Source organism: Hylobates moloch, unplaced genomic scaffold (assembly GCF_009828535.3).
Source record: "Hylobates moloch isolate HMO894 unplaced genomic scaffold, HMol_V3 SCAFFOLD_19, whole genome shotgun sequence".
In the NCBI taxonomy this organism is placed as follows: Eukaryota; Metazoa; Chordata; class Mammalia; order Primates; family Hylobatidae; genus Hylobates; species Hylobates moloch.
The window spans coordinates 56,772,841-56,795,229 of record NW_026652294.1 but is presented as its reverse complement, the minus strand read 5'-3'; the positions used below and the strand labels follow the sequence as shown (position 1 = coordinate 56,795,229).

Sequence of the window (22,389 nt, the reverse complement as noted above, 5' to 3'; positions counted from 1 at the left end):
GACCCTCTCTGTGGAAAAATTGTCTTCCATGAAATCAGTCCCTGGTGCCAAAAAGGTTAGGGGCCGCTGTACTAGGGCCACCCCCTCCCCTATTCCTGGTAGAAATAATTGCCTCTCAGAATGCTCTGGGTGAAGACAGGAGCCTCCTGGGCTGGATGGAGAGTGGGGAGTAGCGCAGAGTTAAATCATTTGGGGATCCTTCCACAGTCCCCCATCCAATCACCCTGCCTACCACCTCAGTCCCTGCTGCTCCTCCCATCAGTTATCTCTGAGCTTACTGCACTCACAGCCCTCTCCTAGAGCTTCTGCCATGGGAGAGAGGGTTGTCCAGTCCAGGCCACTGTGGCTGCTGCCTTTCAGGGAATCATTATAATTTCCAGTCCATCAGAAGCATTCTTGGTTGTTTCCTAATGGAATGAAACTCTTTTGAAATTGCCCATTCTGTAGGTCAGAAATGGTTGAATATCAGCAGTTTCATGTGGTTCAACCTAATAAATAATGGGGTTAGACTAAAATGGTTACATGTTTCTCACCCTGAGTTATGTCCTTATCATGTATTTATACCTGACATTATATATTTATGACCTGTTTCCCTCTAGAATATAAGCCATGTGAGATCAAAAGCATTGTCTGCCCTGTTTGCACCATATCACCAACACCCACAACAGTTCCTGGCCCATCTTTGCTCTGTCAGTATTTTTTGAGGGCTTGAACATAGTCATTTGAATAGAGGGATAGGCTGGAGTTTGTGTTTTGGAGACATCTTGATCAAAATCTCAATGGCTGTCAACATCCATGTGTTTGGAGGTAATAGTTTAAGAAAATGATTATAATGTGATTGCTAAATGGAGCGGAATACAAAACTACATATTCAGGATGATCCAGATTTATAAAGTATTACAGATGATACTGTAAAGTCTGAATTGGGCACTGAGCCTTGGGTTAATTTGTTACTTAAACGGTATAACTACATGCTGTTGCATTTCCCAGATCTTTTACTCACCTGTCTTAAATGTAGATGTTTCACATACTGGCTCTTTCAAGAAAGCAGTTGGGTCAGAAGATAGAGACTAGAAAGAGAACAGGTATTGCCATCAGATCTGGTTTCATTCTATCTTAGCCAGGTAACCTTAAGATCTTCTACTGTTTTTCTGTTTATGAGACATATGGATAACCTGCCTTCTTAATGTTTCCTTGGAAGTTCAAAGTCTCTAACAAGTGCCTTGTGTGGGATCTTGCATGTGTTAACCTTCTCAATAACTGAGTGCCATTGTTGAGAGTGTGAGCATACTGACTGGAGGGTCCACTAGTTGACACTACTTTACAACAACAGGAGGAAAGAATCTGTTAAAAGAAGGATCCCTGGCGGGGTGCGGTGGCTCACGCCTGTAATCCCAACATTTTGGGAGGCTGAGGCAGGCAGATCACCTGAGGTCAGGAGTTCGAGACCAGCCTGGTCAACATGGTGAAACCCTGTCTTTACTAAAAATACAAAAAAAAGTAGCTAGGTATGGTGAGCACCTGTAATGCCAGCTACTCAGAAGGCTGACGCAGGAGAATTGCTTGAACCCAGGAGGCAGAGGTTACAGTGAGCCGAGATTGCTCCATTGCACTCCCCCTTAGGCAACAAGAGTGAAACTCCATCTCAAAAAAAAAGAAGTATCCCTAAGAGAATATAATTTAGCATGAAATCTCAGTTTTTACATTGATTACTTATTTGCAGTGATAACGTTTTGAATATATTAGGTTAGACAAGATTTTAAAGTTAATTTTACCTGTTTCTCTTTTACTTTTTCAATGACCACTAGAAATTTTAAAATTACGTAGGTGGCTAACATCATATTGCTGTTGGATGCATCTTTTAAGTGCTGCTGCCTTTGATTGAGCTGAGTGGGTTCCAATTAACCAGGCTTGAGCATGTATATGATTCATTATGTGTTTGAACATCTCATAGCAGAAGAAAATCAGAACTTTTTGCCTTGTGGGTAATGCCTTCTATGTGTTTTACTGTAGCACATTTCTTAGTAAAGTGAATCTTGCTGTGTTGAGACAGGCACCTCTTACCTCCACTTGCTGGTGGCATCAGATATAAATAGGCTGTGCCATTTTTAGCCTGGGGTTTCCCAGAGTCATATCCACAGCCTCTACTTGCTTAACAGAGTTGTAACATCCTGTAAAGCCACCCCTTAGATTATAGAATTCCAGGGCAGCTGGGGCAGGAGCATTGAATCAGGAGGTTTCATCTTGACTCTGTTTGGCCCTGTGCAAATCACTTTACCCACTGCGTGTTGGTTCTTTCTTCCAAACGGAGGGCTGAATTGCACCATCTCTGTCTCTCATTCTTTTTTTTTTTTTTTTTTTTTTTTGAGACAGTCCCACTCTGTTGCCCAGGCTGGGGGCTCACTGAAGTGTGAGTCACTGTGCCTGGCCCAGGCTCCTTTTCCCTGCACTGCCCGTGTATTCTCTTCAGGGACTTATCTAGAACCACACACATTGGCCTATTGCCATAACTTTGTCAGCACGTTGTCTCAGAAGAAAAAAAAAAAAAAATCCTCATCCTAAAGTGTTCTTCAAAGGCTAGCGAGATTGTTTAATAATACGGCTATTCTTATTTTATAGATGGCCAACCTAAAGCACATCACTTTCTTTTCCTCCAGTGCCAGCATGAGCAGGGCGGGGGGACCAACCTCAGATTCAAGAAAGACGTGGCTGATTTTTAGGGTTGTTTTTAGAAACATTAGATTTCTGCTCTAATAATGAAATATACTCTTGAAGGACTCTGACAGTGCTGGCAGCTCTTTTAAGAAAAATGTCATTCTTTTCTGAAAATCTTTTTCTTCTTCTCTCTCTCATGCTACATTACAGCTGATGAAGTTAAAAAGCCTGGGCATAAGAAAAGGGGAGCCCTGGGTGTGACTGCTCTGGAAAAAGAGGTAGAGAGTGCAGTAGGTTCAAGTATGTTTGGGTGTGTGCGGTCAGTCTTCGTGTCTTTCTCATTCAAGTAAATTCCATAGCAATTAAAGTGAAAATAATCATCTTTCATTTGTGAGTAGAGCATCCATAGAAAGCAACATATATCGTGGTCTAGAACTTAAATTCCAAAAGAATGTGTTATATTTTTCATTTTCCCATTTTTGTTGCACAGGGACAAGTTTCCTGATGCTTCCTTGCCATAGGCCCTGGGCTCTGTGTGCAGTGTTCTTCCCAAACCAAAAATTAAAAATAGGAAAATCAGAATCTATACCAAGAACTTTGTCTAGGAGGCTTGTCTGCAGTAGGTTTCTTCAGTGCCTATGCCTCCTACTGGATTGTGTTTGATTAATCCATTTCTTTTAACTTGTACAAGGTCCCCATTGTTAGAGCCACAAGTCATTTGGCCACTGAGAGTAAAAGATGGTTAGGAGTGGGATTTGTTCCACTTCTTTGCAGCGATTAAACAGTCTGAACTGGGGAAAGTATTTGACCTTTGGTCTGTCCTAAAAGAAAGTCATCAGGCTATTTATACATTAAAAGGCTCTCATAAGATATGTACTCTCAGATTCACAATTTTGGAACTGCTCTCCTGTGGTACACACCCTTGTATGTATGCACACCTGGCTCTCACTGAGTCACTTAGGGGAAACTGAAGCAAGATGTTCTATTAATAGGGGAAAAAAGACCTCATAAAAGAGTCAAAGTAAATGAGACTTAGAGAAATGTAGAAGCATGACTATGCATCACTGGGCCTTTGCTTAATTTTTATTCATCAGCCATGGAGAAGAAAGGCATGACTCTTTCATGCCTCCCACACCCACCGGACTTCTAAAGCTCGACTTCGATGATGCATTATAAAGTGGTGCACAGGATTGGTTTTTAATGAGATTTTTGCCATTGGAGCAAAGCAAGACTGTTTCCCTGCCAGCTGCTTTATTCAAGTCATGAGGCATTTTGTTGTCTTGTGCTTGTGGTACATGGGCCCTCCATTTTCTAGCCCAGTTCTTGTTAGATACCTTTACACATTCATTTGTATGTATGGGAGAACTGATTATATGGTCTTTCTTTCACCCGTAACTACTAACTGTCCATGCCATTAAAGATACATGGACAGGGGATTCCAGCAATTTCTACACTTGCTCTTCTTTCTCTTTACCATTAATCCTGATGATTGTAGGAAATCAGTACACCATATATATTATGCAAATCTAAGAAAAGCAACTAGATCTATAAACTATTTGAAAAGATGCCCACATTGTATTTTTTTGTTGTTTTTTTAGATAGGCTCTTTCTCTCTTGCCCGGGGTAGAGTGCAGTGGCCTGATCACAGCTCACTGCAGCCTCTACCTCCTGGGCTTAAGCAATCCACACACCTCAGCCCCTCTAGTAGCTAGGATTACAGGAATTTGCCACTGTGCTTGGTAATTTTTTTTTTTTTTAAGGAGATGGGGTCTCACTATGTTGCCCAGGCTGGTTTCAAACTCCTGGCCTCAAGCAATCTTCCTGCTTTGGCCTCCCCAAAATGCTGGGATTATAGGCATGAGCCACTGCACCCAGCTACATATTTTTTAAAAATGGATCAGATGAGTAGGACTTGCTCAACTGCTATCACTGTCAGAAATATCTCAAGGTGAAACTTGCAAACATATCAGTAAGGAGAAGGATGAGATTTCTTTTTTAATAGTCTTCTTTATCAGGAATGTTTTGCAGATACTGATTTTTTTTTTTTTTACAATGAGAAAAATATGACCAAAAATGAATATTAAAGGAAGCAGAGTGTGATTCCCGGTGCTAAGCAGTTTCTGTAAAATGTGGCTAATAACATATTTGCCTATTGTGCCTAAGGCCTGTGTTTGGGTTCTGCCTTCTCAAAGAATGCAGTGAAAGAATCCCAGCTTAGAAGTGAGGACATCCAGAATTCTTTCCTGGCTGTGCCATGAAATTCCTTTGTCACTTAGTGTCCTCATCTGCTAAATGACGGTGTTGAATTGATTCCTAAAAATTCTGGTATCCTCCCCTCTTCAGATTATTTCTTCAACTTATTTTCTTAGAACTGGGAGAGGTTCGACTTTGCTTTTGTCACGCATTCTTACTCATCAGGAAAGTCCCGCTGTAAACACAGTGCTGAGGGATCAGTTATGTCAGTCTGTTTCCTTCTCCCAGAGACCAGCCCTGCCTTGGGCTTCCCCTAGAACTTTATGTCATAGCATAAAGCTCTGGGCCCTGAGGTTGGGAGTATGCTCTGATGTCAAGTATTTGATCATTCTCTTTCTGCCTCTTGATGACTAGAAAGCGTTTTATGGTAAAGAGTTACAGAAGAAGCCTTTGTTTAGCTCTTTCTTTCATTCCTGTCAACAGCTATTTTTAACCCTTACTGTTCTTACCGCTTCTTACTCATTTCCCTCACTCTTTAGCTGAGAATGTCACCTCCACCTTTATAGAGAAGACAGAAACTTAAGCATAAACTCATCACCTTCCTTCACCTTCCCTTTCCCCAGTTACTTGCGTCCCCATTCTTTGTCATCCTTTTGTCTGTAGCTGTCCTTGGTGTCCACTATTCCCCTGGATGAGGTTCATTCTTACGTTCTGTTCCATAACCTAGTTGTGTTATTAACTTCCCATCATACATCCTTTTATTGAAAATCCTACACTACCAATTTTTGAGTTCCTGTTAGGTGTCACAATCAGTTCATCCCACGTATGGCATACAGCAGTCATTATTCCAGTTTATAGTTGAGGAAACTTAGGCCCTTACTATGTTTCTGACACTGCTTATTATCACAGCTCTAGAAGACATCTTCTATCTACCTTATCCTTCCCTTTTACAAAAGGTGAGAAAACTGAGGCCCAAAGAGATTGTTGTCACCACCTGTGTAGAGCGAGGATTTTTATTTTTGTGCTACTGTTTAGCATGATCTCATGAAATATAATAGAAAATAAGGGAAAACTATGGTACCTGTTTATTGAGCAGCCTTGCTTGACTGGGATATAAACATCCATTGGTTTTGCTCCTTTTTTATGCCACCATAAGCTCTCAGGGGCACTCTTGATATCACAACAGTGGGAGGATCTTAGTAATATTGGTCCAAATTCATAAGTTTTCACTTCTCCTTTTTTGAGACAAGATCTCGCTCTGTTCGCCCAAGCTGGAGTACAGTGGCGTCACAGCTCACTGCAGCCTTGACCTCCCAGGCTCAGGTGATCTTGCCACCTCAGCCCCCCAAGTAGCTGGGACTACAAGTGTGTGACACCACACCCAGCTAATTTTTTGTATGTTTTTATAGAGACAGGGTTTCACTGTGTTGCCTGGGCTGGTCTTGAACATCTAAACTCAAGGGTTCCACCCACCTTGGCCTCCTAAAGTTCTGGGATTACATGTGTGAACCTCACTCCCTTCTGGTTATTAAGACAGAATTGTTCCACTTCTTAGTCTGATGTTTCTGTCAGAATTTTTTCTCGTAACTGCCTATTCACACTGCTGTTTGATTCTTGGGATATATTTTAAATGATGGGTAGATTCACTTCTGCTAAACCATCCTCCTTATGAGCAGCCGTTATTCTGCTCTGCCAGTAAATTAATTGACTCACGATTCTGCATGCTGGGGCTTGTTGTGGATACAGACCATATTCTGAAACGTCCTCAGAGGTCGATGATTGTGTTTGCTTCTGCCGGGGGATGGGTGTTTGCCCTCAGCTTGTTTGCAACACCACATTTCCTCAAAGGAAACGTATTAACTAATGGCTATCTTCAAGCCAATGTAAGAGTCTTGTTTCAAGAAACAACCTACCAGTCAGTCTATTTCTAGGCTTTTCTCCCTCTCTTTGAAAGTGCCAGTGTTCTCTCTTTCAGTCTCTTGAACTCATTTTTCTTGCCAGCACACATCATTTTGTCTCCTTTACTTTTCCATAGGCAGTTTTTTTTTTATTTGTCTACTAGCTTTTCTTATCACATATTCCTGCTTGACAACCTTAAGCAATTTTGTTGGATACCCTCGATTTGAGGCCCATCAATATGTCATACTTTGGGATTGGCAGAAGAAATGTTTAGAAGCATATTTTCCATAAATGATAGTGACAAGTGCCAAGCACTTGCTTCATGTTGTCTCATTCAGTTTTCACGGGGACGTTTTAAGGTAAGTGGGATTACTCCCGTTTAAGGAAACTGATATAACTGAGGTGCAGAGAGACAGAGTGACTTTCCCAGAGGCACACAGCTAGTGAGTGGTAAAGCCAGTAGATAAGTCAGTCCCTGAAATCCGTGTTTTCCAGTCGGATCCCAAGCTAATGGGGAGATAAAAATTAGTCCCCTTGCCTAGCTAGAGGGCTTTACTGGTTAAAGCAAGAGTAAGAAGCAGACCTTATCTTTTAGTTCCGTAAGTTAGGAGTGTATCGTGGGTCTCACTGAAACTAGAAAAATTGTCAGCACGGCTGCATTCCTTTCTGGAGGCTTAGGGTAGAATCCCTTTCCCTGCCTTTTGTCACTCACATTCTTTGGCTTATGGCCCTCATCCATCTTCAGAGCCAGCAGTGGCAGTGGAGTCCTCACCTCTTATCATGCTGACATTGACTCTTCTGCCTCCGTCTTCCACATGTGAGGACTCATGTGTGAAGACATGCCGCACACCTAGTTAGTCCAGAATAACCTTTCTATTTTAAAGTCAGCTTGTTAGCAACCTTAATTCCATTTGCTCTCTTAGTTCCCCTTTGCCATCTAAAGTAATATATTCATAGGTTCTAAGGGTTAGCATGTGGACATCATTATTTGAAATCTAAAATGGAGATGTTATTGCATCATGGTTTATTGGGAAGTAGCCACTGGAGGTTTTTGCAGCCTTGTTTTTATATTTAAGCAAGGGTGTATATGTGTGTCTTAGTCTGTTCAGGTTGATATAATGGAATACCATAGACTGGGTAGCTTCTAAGCAACAGAAATTTCTCACAGTCCTGGAGGCTGGGAAGTCCAAGAAAAGCTGCCTGCAGATTTGGTGTCTGGTGAGGACCCACTTTCTCACAGATAGCACCTTCTCATTGTGTCCTTACATGGTGGTAGAAGGGCGACCTAGCTGTCTGGGGTCTGTTTTATAAGGGGTCTGATCCCAATCATGAGAGATCTGCCTAATCACCTCCAAAAGGCTCCATCTCCTAATACCATCACATCTTGTGAGTTTGGATTTCAGCATAGGAATTTTGAGAGGATGCAAAACTTCAGACCATAGCAGTAGGGATGTTGCTAATACCTCATGAAGAAACAACTTGAAGAAGCTGAGTAATTTGCCCAAGACCACACAAAAATTCATTGAAATCCAGGGACAAAACTATATTTCCTGTGTTTTCTCCATGTCACTCAGAAAATTCAGCATGAGGGAGAAATATGATTCTTAATATAGAAGAGCTGTTTTGGCTAGAACTTGGAAGTGAACAGGGAGGCTTAATTGGGCAACAGTCCCCATTTTGTGGGGTGTGATCGGCAGGTTTATTCCAGGCTTCTTGCTAAGTTATAAAACTTCTGAGTTATTTGATAGAGACCTTCAGAAGGAGGACTGGTGCTATTAAAATTACACACATTTCATTCTAGAATTTCTTTTGGGGGCATCATCCACTGCCCTCAGCTGTGATTGTAAACCCCATTGCTCTGGGTCAGAATTTCATTCAGCATTAACAATGACACATCCTGTTATGCTGTGCAGGTGTGTTGCTGTTTATAGGAATTTAAGTTTAGATCATTAAATGTTTCAATACTGAATGTATTGACAGTTAACCTGATGACGCAGAAAACTACAAATAGCTAGGCAAACTATAAGAGGTGTTTCTCATCTGCACCTTCCCTTCTAGTATCTTGATAGTATGGCCCAAAAATGGTTTTAAGGCCTTGCTTCTTCCCCAGGGCTACCCTCTTTGCTTGCATCTTACAAGGTTGAGTGTTGTGAGGCCCCATCTGGTGCTGACTCCAATTCTGTCTCTAGCCCAGACCCACACTTGTGAGCTGCTATGGGTTATCTGGACATCTTAGTTGACTTAATCTTCCTAACATCCTTGTAAATAGGTGGATGAATACTATGTTTTATGATTGGAAAATGAAGAATCAAAAAGATATGGCAATTTGGTTTAAGTCCACATAGCTAGTAGTTAGGCAGCTTTGTTGAGAAAGAAAAATGCATGAGAGGAAATTAAGACTGTAGTTAATAATTATCAGGTGCATATTAACACTGCGTGAAGCTTAACATAAATACATGTTATTCTTAAGGTTAAAAAGTTCAAAACAAAGGTGGGGGTTCCAAGGCAAATGGGTGGGGATAGACAGGAGATGGGCAGAGGTAGATGAGATGCGGGTGTTATGGTGTGGAAGTCAGTTGGAGTATAGCCACTGGAGGCTTTTGTGGCCCTGTTTTCATATCATAGTTATAAGTGGGACGTTGCTAATGCTTGACTCATCAAAGGCTGAAACAAAGCCAGAGCTGAAGTTGAGTACGTGGCACTGTTTTATTGGTTAATCTTTCAAAAAGAGAAAAGCCTCTGTTTATACAGGCTGAAACAGTCATTTGACCTGTTCTTCAACTCCATCTGGAATTGCTTTGGGGTTAACTTAGCATTTCCCCTAAAGCGCATATGACAGTGGGTTGGGAGGAGCTCTGATGGGGTTTTCATTCCTCCAGAGCACTGAGGCCTTATTTCTGAGTGAGGTGGCCTTGGTGCCAGCTAATGCCACTGTTTAGTGTGTGATGGACTAGAAGTAACAGGTTAATTTTGGCCAGTAGACTTGCCAGCTGTGTAAACGGAACCAGTGAAACCATTTCTCAGTGCTGCCTCCCACCCCTGGAAGAGGACGTCATGTTATCTACCTGCCCCTGTTGGCTTCCCTTGACCCATCTGTCCCATCCTGTCCCCTCCTCCCTGTATTACTCATCAGTTCAAATTTAGAATAATTGAATGCACAGAGAAAGTGGCTTGTTCTGAAAACTTCTGACAAGAAATTTCCAGGTGACTTGTTGCTAGATTAATTTTAGCCTCTCTTATGGATTCAAAACTGTTTTGTCAGAAGACTTGAACTAAGACACTTTAGAATTAATTACGGCTGGGAAAAAGAACTATCTAAATGAGGCAGCAAACAAAGATTCCTAAATATGGAGCAAGACAAGTGGCTCTTTATTTCAGTGGGTCACTGGCATGAAAAAATATAGTTGGGGTTACAGGCAGGAATTACTCTTAGAGACATGGGAATTAAATACAAGGTAAGTACCTTGTTTGGACCCTGAAACTAACAAAGCAACTGTTTAAAAACAAATTTTTTTAAGACATTGGGGAAATTTGCATCTGCTCTGAGTCAAAGCCTGGGATTTGTGTCTGTGAAAAAGCTAATAGAGGAAGCAAGTTGGACAAAATTTAAGAAATTGTTGAGTCTGGGTGATGTGTATATGGTGTTAAGTATATGATTTTCCACATCTGTGATGATGAAACATTTTCGTATTGACTTCTTAAGTGTTTTACCTGGCCTTTCTGAGCCCACAGTTGAGTTGCACCTGCAATCCAAAGTGGTTACCCCGTCACGGCTGCCAGACCACAGACGCTTTAATTCTTGCTGTGCGGTGTGTTGCTGCCAGCCCAGAGCCAAAAAAGCTGAATACCACCCTGAAACTTTTATAAACAATTGTCTTTAGCTTATCCAGAGGAATTGAGTCTGGAGTGAAGACCAAAATATTGACCTAGATAAAGTTGACTCACCAGCCCTCGGAGGATGGAAAGATGGCCTTAAAATAAAACAAACAAAAACCTTTTTTGCTTTATTTTGTAGGACCACTATGAGACCTCAGTCCTTCTATGATGGAAGTCATTCTTGTGCCAGAGGAGTGTGCCATATTCCAATGGCTGAGCCGTTTTGCCCCAAAACGAGAGAGGTGTGTGGTCTTTCTGGAAGGTGTACTAGAATAAATCATATGGGCTTGGGGTGGCATCTGGCATTTGGTTAATTGGCAGAGCAAGTGGCCCCATACCCTCACTCAAGTTTGCTTTATATTATGCAAAGTTTTATGAAGAGTTATTTCCTGTTGCTAATAATTTCCTATTCCTCTGTTACTCTCAGTCATTTTAAGCTGAACCACTCAAAGTTGCAACCTACCTTTTTAATAAGTTTTGATTTTGCTATCTAGATAAAATGATTTAACATAGAATATCACATTACTCAAGAGTATGCAGTCTGGAGCCAGGTTACTTAGGATCAAATCTCTGCTCTTCAACAAAGTAGCTGTGTCCAAGAGGACAAATTATTTGACATCTGTGGGTTTCAGTTATCTTACTTCTAAAATGAAGATAATTATAGCATGTACCTTATAAGACTGTGTGAGGGATAAGAGAGTTAATACTTAATGAAGTCTCTGAACCATGCCTGTCAGTTATGGAACATCCAATGGCTGGTAACTGCTTTTATGAATTAAATTACTATTATCGATCTTCTAAAAATGGTCAGATTGGCAGCTGTTGCCTTTGACCTGAGTTAATTACTACCCAGCCTTCTGTCTACCATTATAGCCAAATCACAGAACTATGGGGACAGCCCCACAAGGGCCGGTGATGGTATAAGGTGTGGAATCACAGTTCTAGTTCCCTAAGAACAAAAATGGCTACCATGACTAAGGAGGCTATGGCTTGGTCCACATGTGCTACTTCTCTTATAACCCAGGTTTGAAAGTCAGGTGCAACTCAAAAGATCAGAAATATTGTTAGAGATTAACTGCTTCGTAAAATCTCCCTTATAAGTTAACTTAGAAAATAGAAATACCTAAACATGTTAGTCATTCAGATCATGTTAACACCTGCATATAGAGAGTAGATGATTTCTTTTAGCATTTATGTTTTATCCTACATAATCGCAGAAAACGCATTTCCTTATAGTTAACAGCAAGGGCACCTAAACTGAGGACACAGGGATGGGAGAAATATTTCTAGTCTCAAACAACAATTTGGAATCTAAAACCGAGTACTGAGGGAAGCCATTTCAGAGATACCACTGCACATTGATTTTCTCTGACTTCTAGGAAAGTACGTTTTTTACTTGTTTAAAAAAAAAAAGTGGCAGGCGAAGTTTGTATATGTATAGCATGTTTCTAGATAGTTATCCACAGAGTGTATCAGAATGCTGCTAGTCTTCCTCTGAAGCACAGATGTGTCCACATAATAAATTTGCTATCCTGGAGGAAATGAAGTATGGATAAAATTCTTGTCCACTTCAAAATGGGGGCAGCTTGAGAAGAAATAGTCTAAGGAGAGAATATGCATGCTGGTGTGAATCTGAGGTCAGTTCTCAGGCAAAATACAGTGACTTGGGGAACTAGGAATAGAGGTAGGTGGGAGAAGCACAACGGAGCTGTATAGAGCACATGTAAATTTGGGTCTGCAGTGATAATTTCCAGTAATCCAAGTTAGCCTCCCTTGAAGCCAAATTAATTCAGCTAAAGGACCCTACATAAAGACTGAGAGAATACTGGGAAAGGCAATTTAAGAAAATGGCAAAATAAGCATTCAGAAAGAAATTTTTAATTATTATCCAAAAACATGAAAAGTAAATAGTGCTGCCACTTGGTAATTTTCACTTTTAACATCCACATGATCTTTCATGTACTGATGGAATAGGACTGTCATGATGAATTGTCAAGTGGCAAGCAAGATACTCAGTGGTTGTACCATATTCTACCATTTATGTTAAAGTATGTATATATACAAAGAAGTAAGTATGTAAATATATATGCAAATAAAATATTTTTGGAAAGTTAACAAAAAAAGCGGGTAACAGGAAACGGGGAAGATGGCAGATAAGAGACAGGGCTGGCTGCCACGGTGGCTCATGCCTGTAATCCCAGCACTTTGGGAGGCCAGGGCAGGCGGATCATGAGGTCAGGAGATCAAGAACATCCTGGCTAACATGGTGAAACCCTGTTTCTACTAAAAATACGAAAAATTAGCCAGACATGGTGGCAGGCGCCTGTAGTCCCAGCTACTTGGGAGGCTGAGGCGGAAGAATCGCTTGAACCCGGGAGGCAGAGGTTGCAGTGAGCCAAGATCGTGCCACTGCACTCCAGCCTGGGTGACAGAGACTCCATGTCAAAAGAAAAAGAAAAGAAAAGATAGGGCTAACATGCAGCTTCCACAAGGATGGACAGAATAGCATATAGAGACACTATGATCTTTTGTTCCAAGAACCACTGTAGGAACTTACCGGGAAAACCAAAAGAATTCAAAGATCCTTTGAAAGAAGCGGCACACCACTGCAAATTCTGCAAAACAGGCAAAAAACTGAGTTCCCAAAGCGTGAGTCAGGGAGAACCTACCTCTGAATACACATCCCCACTGGGGAAATCTAAAAATCCAGATCATGGAGGAAGAATTTAACCTTACCTAGAGATGAAACGGATTTAGGGGGTTACGTGAAATATGAAAGTAGAAGTAGCAACAGGAAGTGCTTTGGATGTACTCCCAGTCTCCAGCTTGAGTCCAGGGAAGCCAGTCCTGACTATATCTCACAGTGGCCCTCAGGAAAGGCAGCCAGTAGAATTGGAGAGTGATGGCAGGGCGAAGGAAGCTCTCAAATGAAATTGGTAGTGGTTTCAGCTGGGCACAGATTTTCTCAGGCAGAGTCCAAGGGACTAGTGGGAGCCACAGGAGATACAAGTGAGTACAGGAGCTGCTGCTGATGGATGGGCAGATGGGAAGGGGTGAGGTCCAAAGGCCATGCTTGCTTTCCCAATGGGGTAGCTCACAGCCTGGGGCAAGGTCTGAGCAGGGCACTGCAGGAGTGAGACTAGCCTCACCAACTGCCTAGTAGCTGGATGAGGCCTCTTGCTGCTGGCTATCCCCCACTACCCTGGTGAAGTTTATGATACAGCAGAGGCAGTCAAGATCTCCTCTGGAACATAAACCCAGTGGCCTGACAAACCACCCCCACCCCCCAATTTCCCACAGTGGCTGCAGCAAGCCCTGCCCAAGAAGAGTCTGAGCCCAGAACCACCTAACCCTGCCCCCACCTGATGGTATTTCTCTACCCACCCTGCTAGCCAAACACAAAACATAGAAACTCTTTGGAGCTTTATTGCCCTGCCTATTGCCTGAGAAACCAAAATAGTTACGTTGGGCATCTTAGGGCAAGCTTAGAGCCCCCTACTACTTCTGCAGCTGGTGCTCTCTTGAAAGCGCCACCTCCTGGCTGGAGGCCAGTCAGCTCAGGCCATTACAGCAACTCATAAAACAATAACCCTGATCCCAGGACGGAAAAGACAACACCTAATTTCACTGCCTGCAACATCCTGGCTAACCAGAGATCCTGAATGTGTCCACATGACAACTTCACTGCTAGCATAAGCAGCATTCAAGAGAGCCAGCACATTAAACATACCTACAACCAATGACTTGCAGAGTTTACTTCACTTCCCTGCCGCATCTACCAGAGCAGGTGCTAGTAGCCACAGCTTGGAGACCTGAAGATGGATCACATCACAGTACTCATTGCAGCCATCCCCCAGCACCAGCCCAGAGCCTGGTGGCCTCAATGGGTGGCTAGACCCAGAAGAGCAATAACAGTCACTGCAGTCCAGCTCTCAGGAAGCCCCATCCCCAGGGGAAAGGGGGAGAGCACCACATCAAGGGATCACCCCATGAGACAAGAAAATCTGAACAGCAGGCCTTGAGTTTCAACCTCTCCACTAAAATAGTCTACCAAAATGACAAGGAACCAGAAAAGCAATTCTGGTAATATGACAAAATGGGGTTCTGTAACACCCCCAAAAGATCACACCAGCTCCCTAGCAATGGATCCAAACCGAGAAGAAATCTCTGAATTGCCAGATAAGGAATTCAGAAGATTGATTATTAAGCTACTCAAGGAAATAGCAGAGAAAGGTGAAAACCAGCATAAAGAAATTTTAAAAAACATTACAGGATATGGATGAAAACTTCTCCAGAGATATATCATAAAGAAAAAATAAATCACAGCTTCAGGAAATGAAAGACACACTTAGAGAAATAAAAAATGCAGTAGAAAGCTTCAATAGAACAAGTAGAAGAAAGAACTTCAGAGCTTGAAGACAAGGCTCTTGAATTAACCGTATCACATAAAGAAAAAGAATTGTAAAAGAAATTTGGGTTTATGTTAAATGGCCAAACCTAAAAATAATTGATGGTCCTGCAGAAGAAGAGAAATCTGAAAGTTTGGAAAACTTATTTGAGGAAAACTTTGCTGGCCTTGCTAAAGATCTAGATATCCAAATACAAGAAGCTCAAAGAACACCAGGGAAATTTATTGCAAAAAGATGATCAGCTAGGCACATATTTATCAGACTATCTAAAGTCAAGATGAAAGAATCTTAAGAGCTGTGAGACAAAAACATCAGATAACGTATAAAGGAAAACCTGTCAGATTAATAGCAGACTTCTCAGCAGAAATCTTACAAGCTAAAAGCCAGAAGGGATTGGAGTCCCATTTTTAACCTCTTGAAACAAAATTATTCTCAGCCAAGAATTTTGTATCCAGTAAAACTAAGCTTCATAACTGAAGGAGAGATAGTCTTTTTCAGACAAACAAATGCTGAGAGAATTTGCCACTATTGAGCCAGCACTACAAGAAATGCTTAAAGGAGTTCTAAATCTTGAAACAAAACCTCAAAATACACCAAAATAGAACCTCATTAAAGCATAAATCTCACAAGACCTATAAAACAATAAGACAATGGTGAAAGAACAACATCTTTAAGCAAAAACTAGCATGATGAATAGAACAGTACCTCACATCCCAATACTGATGTTGAATGTAAATGACCTAAATGCTCCACTTAAGAAAAGATACGCAATGTCAGAATGGATAAAAATCTACCAACTAAGTATCTGCAGTCTTCAAGAGAATCACCTAGCACACATGAACTCACATAAACTTAAGGTAAAAGGGTGGAAAAAGATATTCCATGCAAATGGAAAACAAAAGCAAGTAGGAGGAGCTAGTTTTATATCAGAAAAAAACAGACTTTAAAGCAACAACAGTTAAAGCAAAGAGGGACATTATATAAAAGGAGTAGTCCAACAGGACAGTATCACAGTTCTAAATATATATGCACTTAACACTTGAGTTCCCAAATATATCAAACAATTACTAATAGACCTAAGAAATGACATAGATGGTAACACAGTAATAGTGGGGGACTTAAGTACTCCACTGATGGCACTAGACAGGTCATCAAGACAGAAAGTCAACAAGGAAACAATGGACTTAAACTATAACCTAGAACAAATGGACTTAACAGATATGTATGGAACATTCTACCCAACAACTGTAGAATATACGTTCTTTTCATCAGCACATGGAACATTCTCCAAAATAGAACATATGCCACAAAACACGTCTCAACAAATTTGAAAATCAAAATTATATCAAGTACTCTCTCAGATCACAGTGGAATAAAATTGGAAATTAACTCCAAGAGGAATCCTCAAATACTTGGAAATTAAATAATCTGCTCCTGAATGATCTTTAGGTCAACAGTAAAGTCAAGTTGGAAATTAAAATATTCTTTGAGCTGAGTGATTATAGTGACACAACTTATCAAAACCTCTGGGATACAGAAAAAGCGGTGCTAATGGGAAAGTTCATAGCATTAAATTCCTACATCAAAAAGTCTGAAGGAGGACAAATCAACAATCTAAGGTCACACTTCAAGGAACTAGAAAAATAAGAACAAAGCAAACCCAAACCTAGCAGAAGAAAAGAAACAGTAGAGATCAGAGCAGAGCTAAATGAAATTGAAACAAAAAAATACAAAAGATAAATAAAACAAAAATATTTGAAAATTTAAAATTGGTAGACCATTAGTGAATTTAAACAAGAAGAGACAAGATCCAAATAAGCTCAATGAGAAATGAAACAGGAGATATTACAACCAATACCACAGAATACAAAAGACTATTCAAGGCTACTATGAACACCTTTATGCACACAAACTAGAAAATCTAGGGGAGATGAGTAAATTCTTAGAAATATACAACCTTCCCCAATTAAATCAGGAAGAAATGGAAACCCTGAACAGACCAATAACAAGTAGGAAGATTGAAACAGTAATTTTTAAAAATTGCCAACAAAGAAAACATCCAAGACCAGAGGGATTCACAGCTGAATTCTATCAGACATTCAAAGAACTAGTACCAATCTTACTGAAACTATTCCAAAAGACAGAGAAAGCAGGAATCTTTCCTAATTCATTCTGTGAAGCCAGTATCCCCCAATTAGAAAATCAGAAAAGAACATAACAAAAAAAGACAACTACAGACCCATATCCCTGATGTACATAGATGCAAAAATCCTCAACACATTACTAGCTAACCAAATCCAACAGCATATGAAGAAGATAATACACCATGATCAAGTGGGTTTCATACCAGCGATGAAGGGATGGTTTAACATAAGCAAGTCAATAAATGTGATACATCACATAAACAGAATTTAAAACAAAAATCATGTGGTCATCTCAATAGATGCAGAAAGAGCATTTGACACAATCCTGCATCTAGTTATAATTAAATCCCTCAGCAAAATTGGCATAGAAGGGACATACCTCAAGGTAATAAAAGCCATCTATGGGCTGGGCACGGTGGCTCACACCTGTAATCCCAGCACTTTGGGAGGCTAAGGGGGGCAGATCACAAGGTCAGGAGATCAAGACCATCCTGGCTAACACTGTGAAACCCCATCTCTACTAAAAACACAAAAAATTAGCCAGGCATGGTGATGGGTGCCTGTAGTCCCAGCTACTCAGGAGGCCGAGGCAGGAGAATGGCATGAACCCGGGAGGTGAGGCTTGCAGTGAGCCGAGATCACGCCACTGCACTCCAGCCTGGGTGACAGAGCGAGACTGCATCTCAAAAAGAAAAAAAAAAAAGCCATCTATGACAAACCCACAGCCAATGTTATATTGAACAGGGAAAAGTTGAAAGCATTCTCTGTGAGAACTGAAATAAGACAAGATTTCCACTTTTGCTACTTCTGTTCAACATAGTACAGGAAGTCCTAGCCAGAGCAATCAGACAAGAGAAAGAAATAAAGGATAAAAAATCAGTAAAGAGGAAGTCAAACTGTTGCTGTTCACCAATGATCATATACCTAGAAAACCCTAAAGACTCATCCAAAAAGCTCCTAGATAAATGAATTCAGCAAAGTTTCAAGATACAAAATCAATATACTCAAATCAATAGCACTTTTATACACCAACAGCAACCAAGCTGAGAATCAAATCAAGAACTCAACCTACTTTACAACAGTTGCAGGAAGAAAAAAGTAAAATGCCTAACCAAGGACATGAAAGATCTCTACAAGGAAAACTACACAACACTGCTGAAAGAAATTATAGATAATACAAAAAGATGGAAACATACCATGCTCATGGATGGGTAGAATTAATATTGTAAGAATGACCATACTGCCAAAAGCAATCCACAGATTCAATGCAGTTTCCTTCAGAGTACCACCATCATTCTTCACAGAAATAAAAAAAAAAAAAAATCCTAAAATTTATGAGAGACCAAAAAAGAGCCCATATAGCCAAAGCAAGACTAAGCAAAAAGAACAATCTGGAGGTATCACATTACCTGACATCAAACTATACTACAAGGCTATAGTTATCAAAACAGCATGGTACTGGTATAAAAGTAGGCATGTAGACCAGTGGAACAGAATAGAGTATCCAGAAATAAAGCCAAATATTGACAGCCAACTGATCTTTGAAAAAGCAAAACAAAAACATACACTGGGGAAAGGACACCCTATTTAACAAATGATGCAGGATAATTGGCAAGCCAGATGTAGAAGAATGAAACTGGATCTTCATCTTTCATCTTATATAAAAATCAGTTCAAGATGGATCAAAGACTTAAATCTTAAGACCCGAAACCATAAAAGTTCTAGAAGATAACATCGGAAAAACCTATCTAGGCCTTGGCTTAGGCAAAGAGTTCATGATCAACAACCCAAAAGCAAATGCAACAAAAACTAAGACAAATAGATGCAACTTAATTAATCTAAAATGCTTCAGCACAACAACAAAAAATAATAATCAGTGGAATAAACTGACCACCCACAGAAAGGGAGAAAATATTTGCAAACTATGCATTCAATAGAGGACCAATATCCAGAATCTACAGGGAACTGAAACAAATCAGCAAGAAAAAAAAAATTAAAAAGTCACTAAGTACATGAATAGACAATTTTCAAAACACGTGGCTAACAAACATATGAAAAAATGCTCAAAATCACTAATCCAGGAAATGCAAATTAAAACCGCAATGCGATACCACCTTACTCCTGCAAGAATGGCCGTAATTTAAAAATCAAAAAATAATAGATGTTGGTGTAGATGTGGTGTAAAGGGAACACTTTTACACTGCTGGTGTGAATGTAAACTAGTACAGTGGAAAGCCATATAGAGATTCCTTACAGAACTAAAAGTAGAACTACCATGTGATCCAGCAATCCCACTCCTGTGCGTCTACCCAGAGGAAAATAAGTCATTATACGAAAAAGACACTTGCACACGCATGTTTGTAGCAGCACAACTTGCAATTGTAAAAACTGTGGAACCAACCTAAATGCCCGTTGACCAATGAGTGAATGAAGAAAATGTGGTATATATACAGCATGGGTGTGATGCATGGGTGTGATGGTTAATACTGAGTGTCAGCTTGATTGGATTGAAGGATACAGAGTATTGATCCTGGATGTGTCTGTGAGGGTGTTGCCAAAGGAGATTAACATTGAGTCAGTGGGCTGGGAAAGGCAGACCAACCCTTAATGTGGGTGGGCACAGTCTAATCAGCTGCCAGCATAGCTAGAATATAAGCAGGCAGAAAAATGTGAAAAAAGAGAGACTGGCCTAGCCTAGCCTACATCTTTCTCCCGTGCTGGATACTTCCTGCCCTCAAACATCAGACTGCAAGTTCTTCATTTTTGGAACTCTGAGTGGCTCTCCTTGCTCCTCAGCCTGTAGATGGCCAATTGTGGGACCTTGTGATAATGTGAGTTAATACTTAATAAACTCCCCTTTATCTATCTGTCCCATTAGTTCTGTCCCTCTAGAGAACCCTGACTAATACAGATTTTGGTACCAGGAATGGTTGTAGAGGAACCGAATATTAAGGATGGAGTTCTTTTATTGGTATGAGGTTTCTGGAGTTGGCTGCTTAATACGATTAGACCCAAAGATGCTCAGGACTCTACTTCTAATAATATGGAGAACACCAATAGTCCTTGGCATGAACTGTTTAGAGTTATGCAAAATAAATATATTTGAGACTCCTGATTCATCACTCGTGAGAGGCAAGGACTCTACATAATACCTTTGACCATATGTGGAATCACCCTTAGTGACTCTGTACATAATACTTTTGACCATATATGGAGAACCAGGGAACATAATGAAGCTGGTTGGTTGCTCCTAAATTCAGTGGACAAAGTGATGAAAGAAAATAATGAACTCAGGGATTCTGTCTCCCAGCTCCAGAAGCACATACTGAGCCTCAAATCTGCTAAGATTGCTCTGAATGAGAGTCTTATCTCCTGTAGAGAAAGAGCTGAAATTGTGGAAAAACAGACACAAGCTCTTATCATGTGAGTGGCTGACCTGCAATGAAAGGGTACATGCACAGCCTCCCCAGGTGTCTACTGTTAAAGTGAGAGCATTGATTGAAAAGGAATGGGACCCTGCAACTTGGAACTGGGATGTGTGGGAGGACCCTGATGAAGCTGGGGACACTGAGTTTGAAAACTCTGATGAATCTTATTTTCCAGAAGGAACAGCTTTCCCATCCCCAGAAGTGGCAACATCTCCTCCCTGACCTATGCTGCCATCAGCCTTTTCACCTTTGTCTGAGGAGATAAACCCTGTGCGGCCTGAGGCAACAGTGATGGCCTCCCCTGAGGCAGTTGCCAGGCAAGATAATGTTGATTCTTCTCAGGAGCCACCCCTAAGATCCCCATTTGCTTCTAGACCTATAACTGGACTTAAGTCCCAGCAGGCCCCTAGAGCTGAGGTTTAGATTGTGACCCATGAGGTGGTGCACTACACTCAAAAAGAACTGCTTGAGTTTTCTGATTTATATAAACAGAAATCTGGAGAACAGGCATGGGAATGGATACTAAGGGTGTGGGATAATGATGGAAGGAAAATGGAGTTGGATCAGGCTGAATTTATTGATTTGGGCCCATTAAGTAGGGATTCTGCATTTAATGTTGCAGCTCTGGGAGTTAAAAAAGGTTCTAATCGTTTACTTGCTTGGTTAGCTGAAATATGGATTAAAAAGTGGCCCACTGTGAACAAGCTGGAAATGCCTGATCTCCCTTGGTTTAATTTAGAGGAGGGGATCCAAAGGCTTATGGAAATTCGGATGGTGGAGTGGATTAGTCACTTTAGACCTATTCATCCCTGCTGGTCCAGAAAATATGCCCTTGACCAATGCCTTGCAAAACAGATTTGTGAGGGCAGCACTGGGATCTTTGAAGAGCCCTGTAATTGCTCTTCTCTGTATGTCAGATCTAACTGTGGGAACCACAGTCACTCAACTACAAAACTTAAATACAGTGGGAATAATTGGATTCCAAGGCAGCAGGGACCATGGCAGCACTCAACCTTCAAAGGCAAGGTGGGCATAGCTACAATAATGGGCAACAGAGGCAAAGCAGCAATCAGAATAGTCTGATTCGTGTAAAGCTCTGGCATTGGCTAATTAATTACAGCATTCCTAGAAGTAAAATTCATAGGAGGCCTACTGCATTCCTACTTAATTTATATAAGCAGAAACTTCTAGGTCAAATGGACAAAAAACTAATTTGAATTATAAAAACAGAGAATCACAGCCCCTCAACCAATTTCCAGACTTGAGCTAGTTTACAGACCCAGAACCCCTTGAATGAAGGGGAGGCCAGGTCCCCTTGAGGAAGGACCCCACTATATTACCAACAATTTATGCTGTGAATCTTTCTCCCATCCTTCCCCAAGGAGACATCCGACCTTTTACCAGGGTAACTGTGCACTGGGGAAAGGGAAATAATCAGACATTTCAGGGACTACTGGACACTGGCTCTGAGCTGACGTTGATTCCAGGGAACCCAAAATGTCATGTGGTCCTCCAGTTAAAGTAGGAGCTTATGGAAGTCAGGTAACTAATGGAGTTTTAGCTCAGGTCTGACTTGCAGTGGGTCTTATGGGTGCCTGGACTCATCCTGTGATCATTTCCCCAGTGCCAGAATGCATAACTGGCATAGACATACCTAGCAGCTGGCAGAACCCACACATTGGCTCCCTGACTGGTAAAGTGACGACTATTATGGTGGGAAAGGCCAGATGGAAGCCATTCGAGCTGCCTCTACCTAGAAAAATAGTAAAGCAAAAACAATACCAC

The 22,389-nt window shown here is 41.0% G+C and overlaps 1 protein-coding gene across 2 annotated transcripts in view; it reads left to right on the top strand.

Annotated features, from left to right (window-relative positions):
• MTAP (methylthioadenosine phosphorylase) overlaps positions 1–22,389 on the top strand; it is a 151,461-nt gene that overhangs the window by 24,825 nt on the left and 104,247 nt on the right. For both annotated transcript variants that reach the window (XM_058431603.1, XM_032138032.2), the window contains exon 5: positions 10,763–10,865. In XM_058431603.1, coding sequence (XP_058287586.1) covers positions 10,763–10,865 — 103 coding nt within the window. The remainder of the gene's footprint in view (positions 1–10,762; positions 10,866–22,389) is intronic.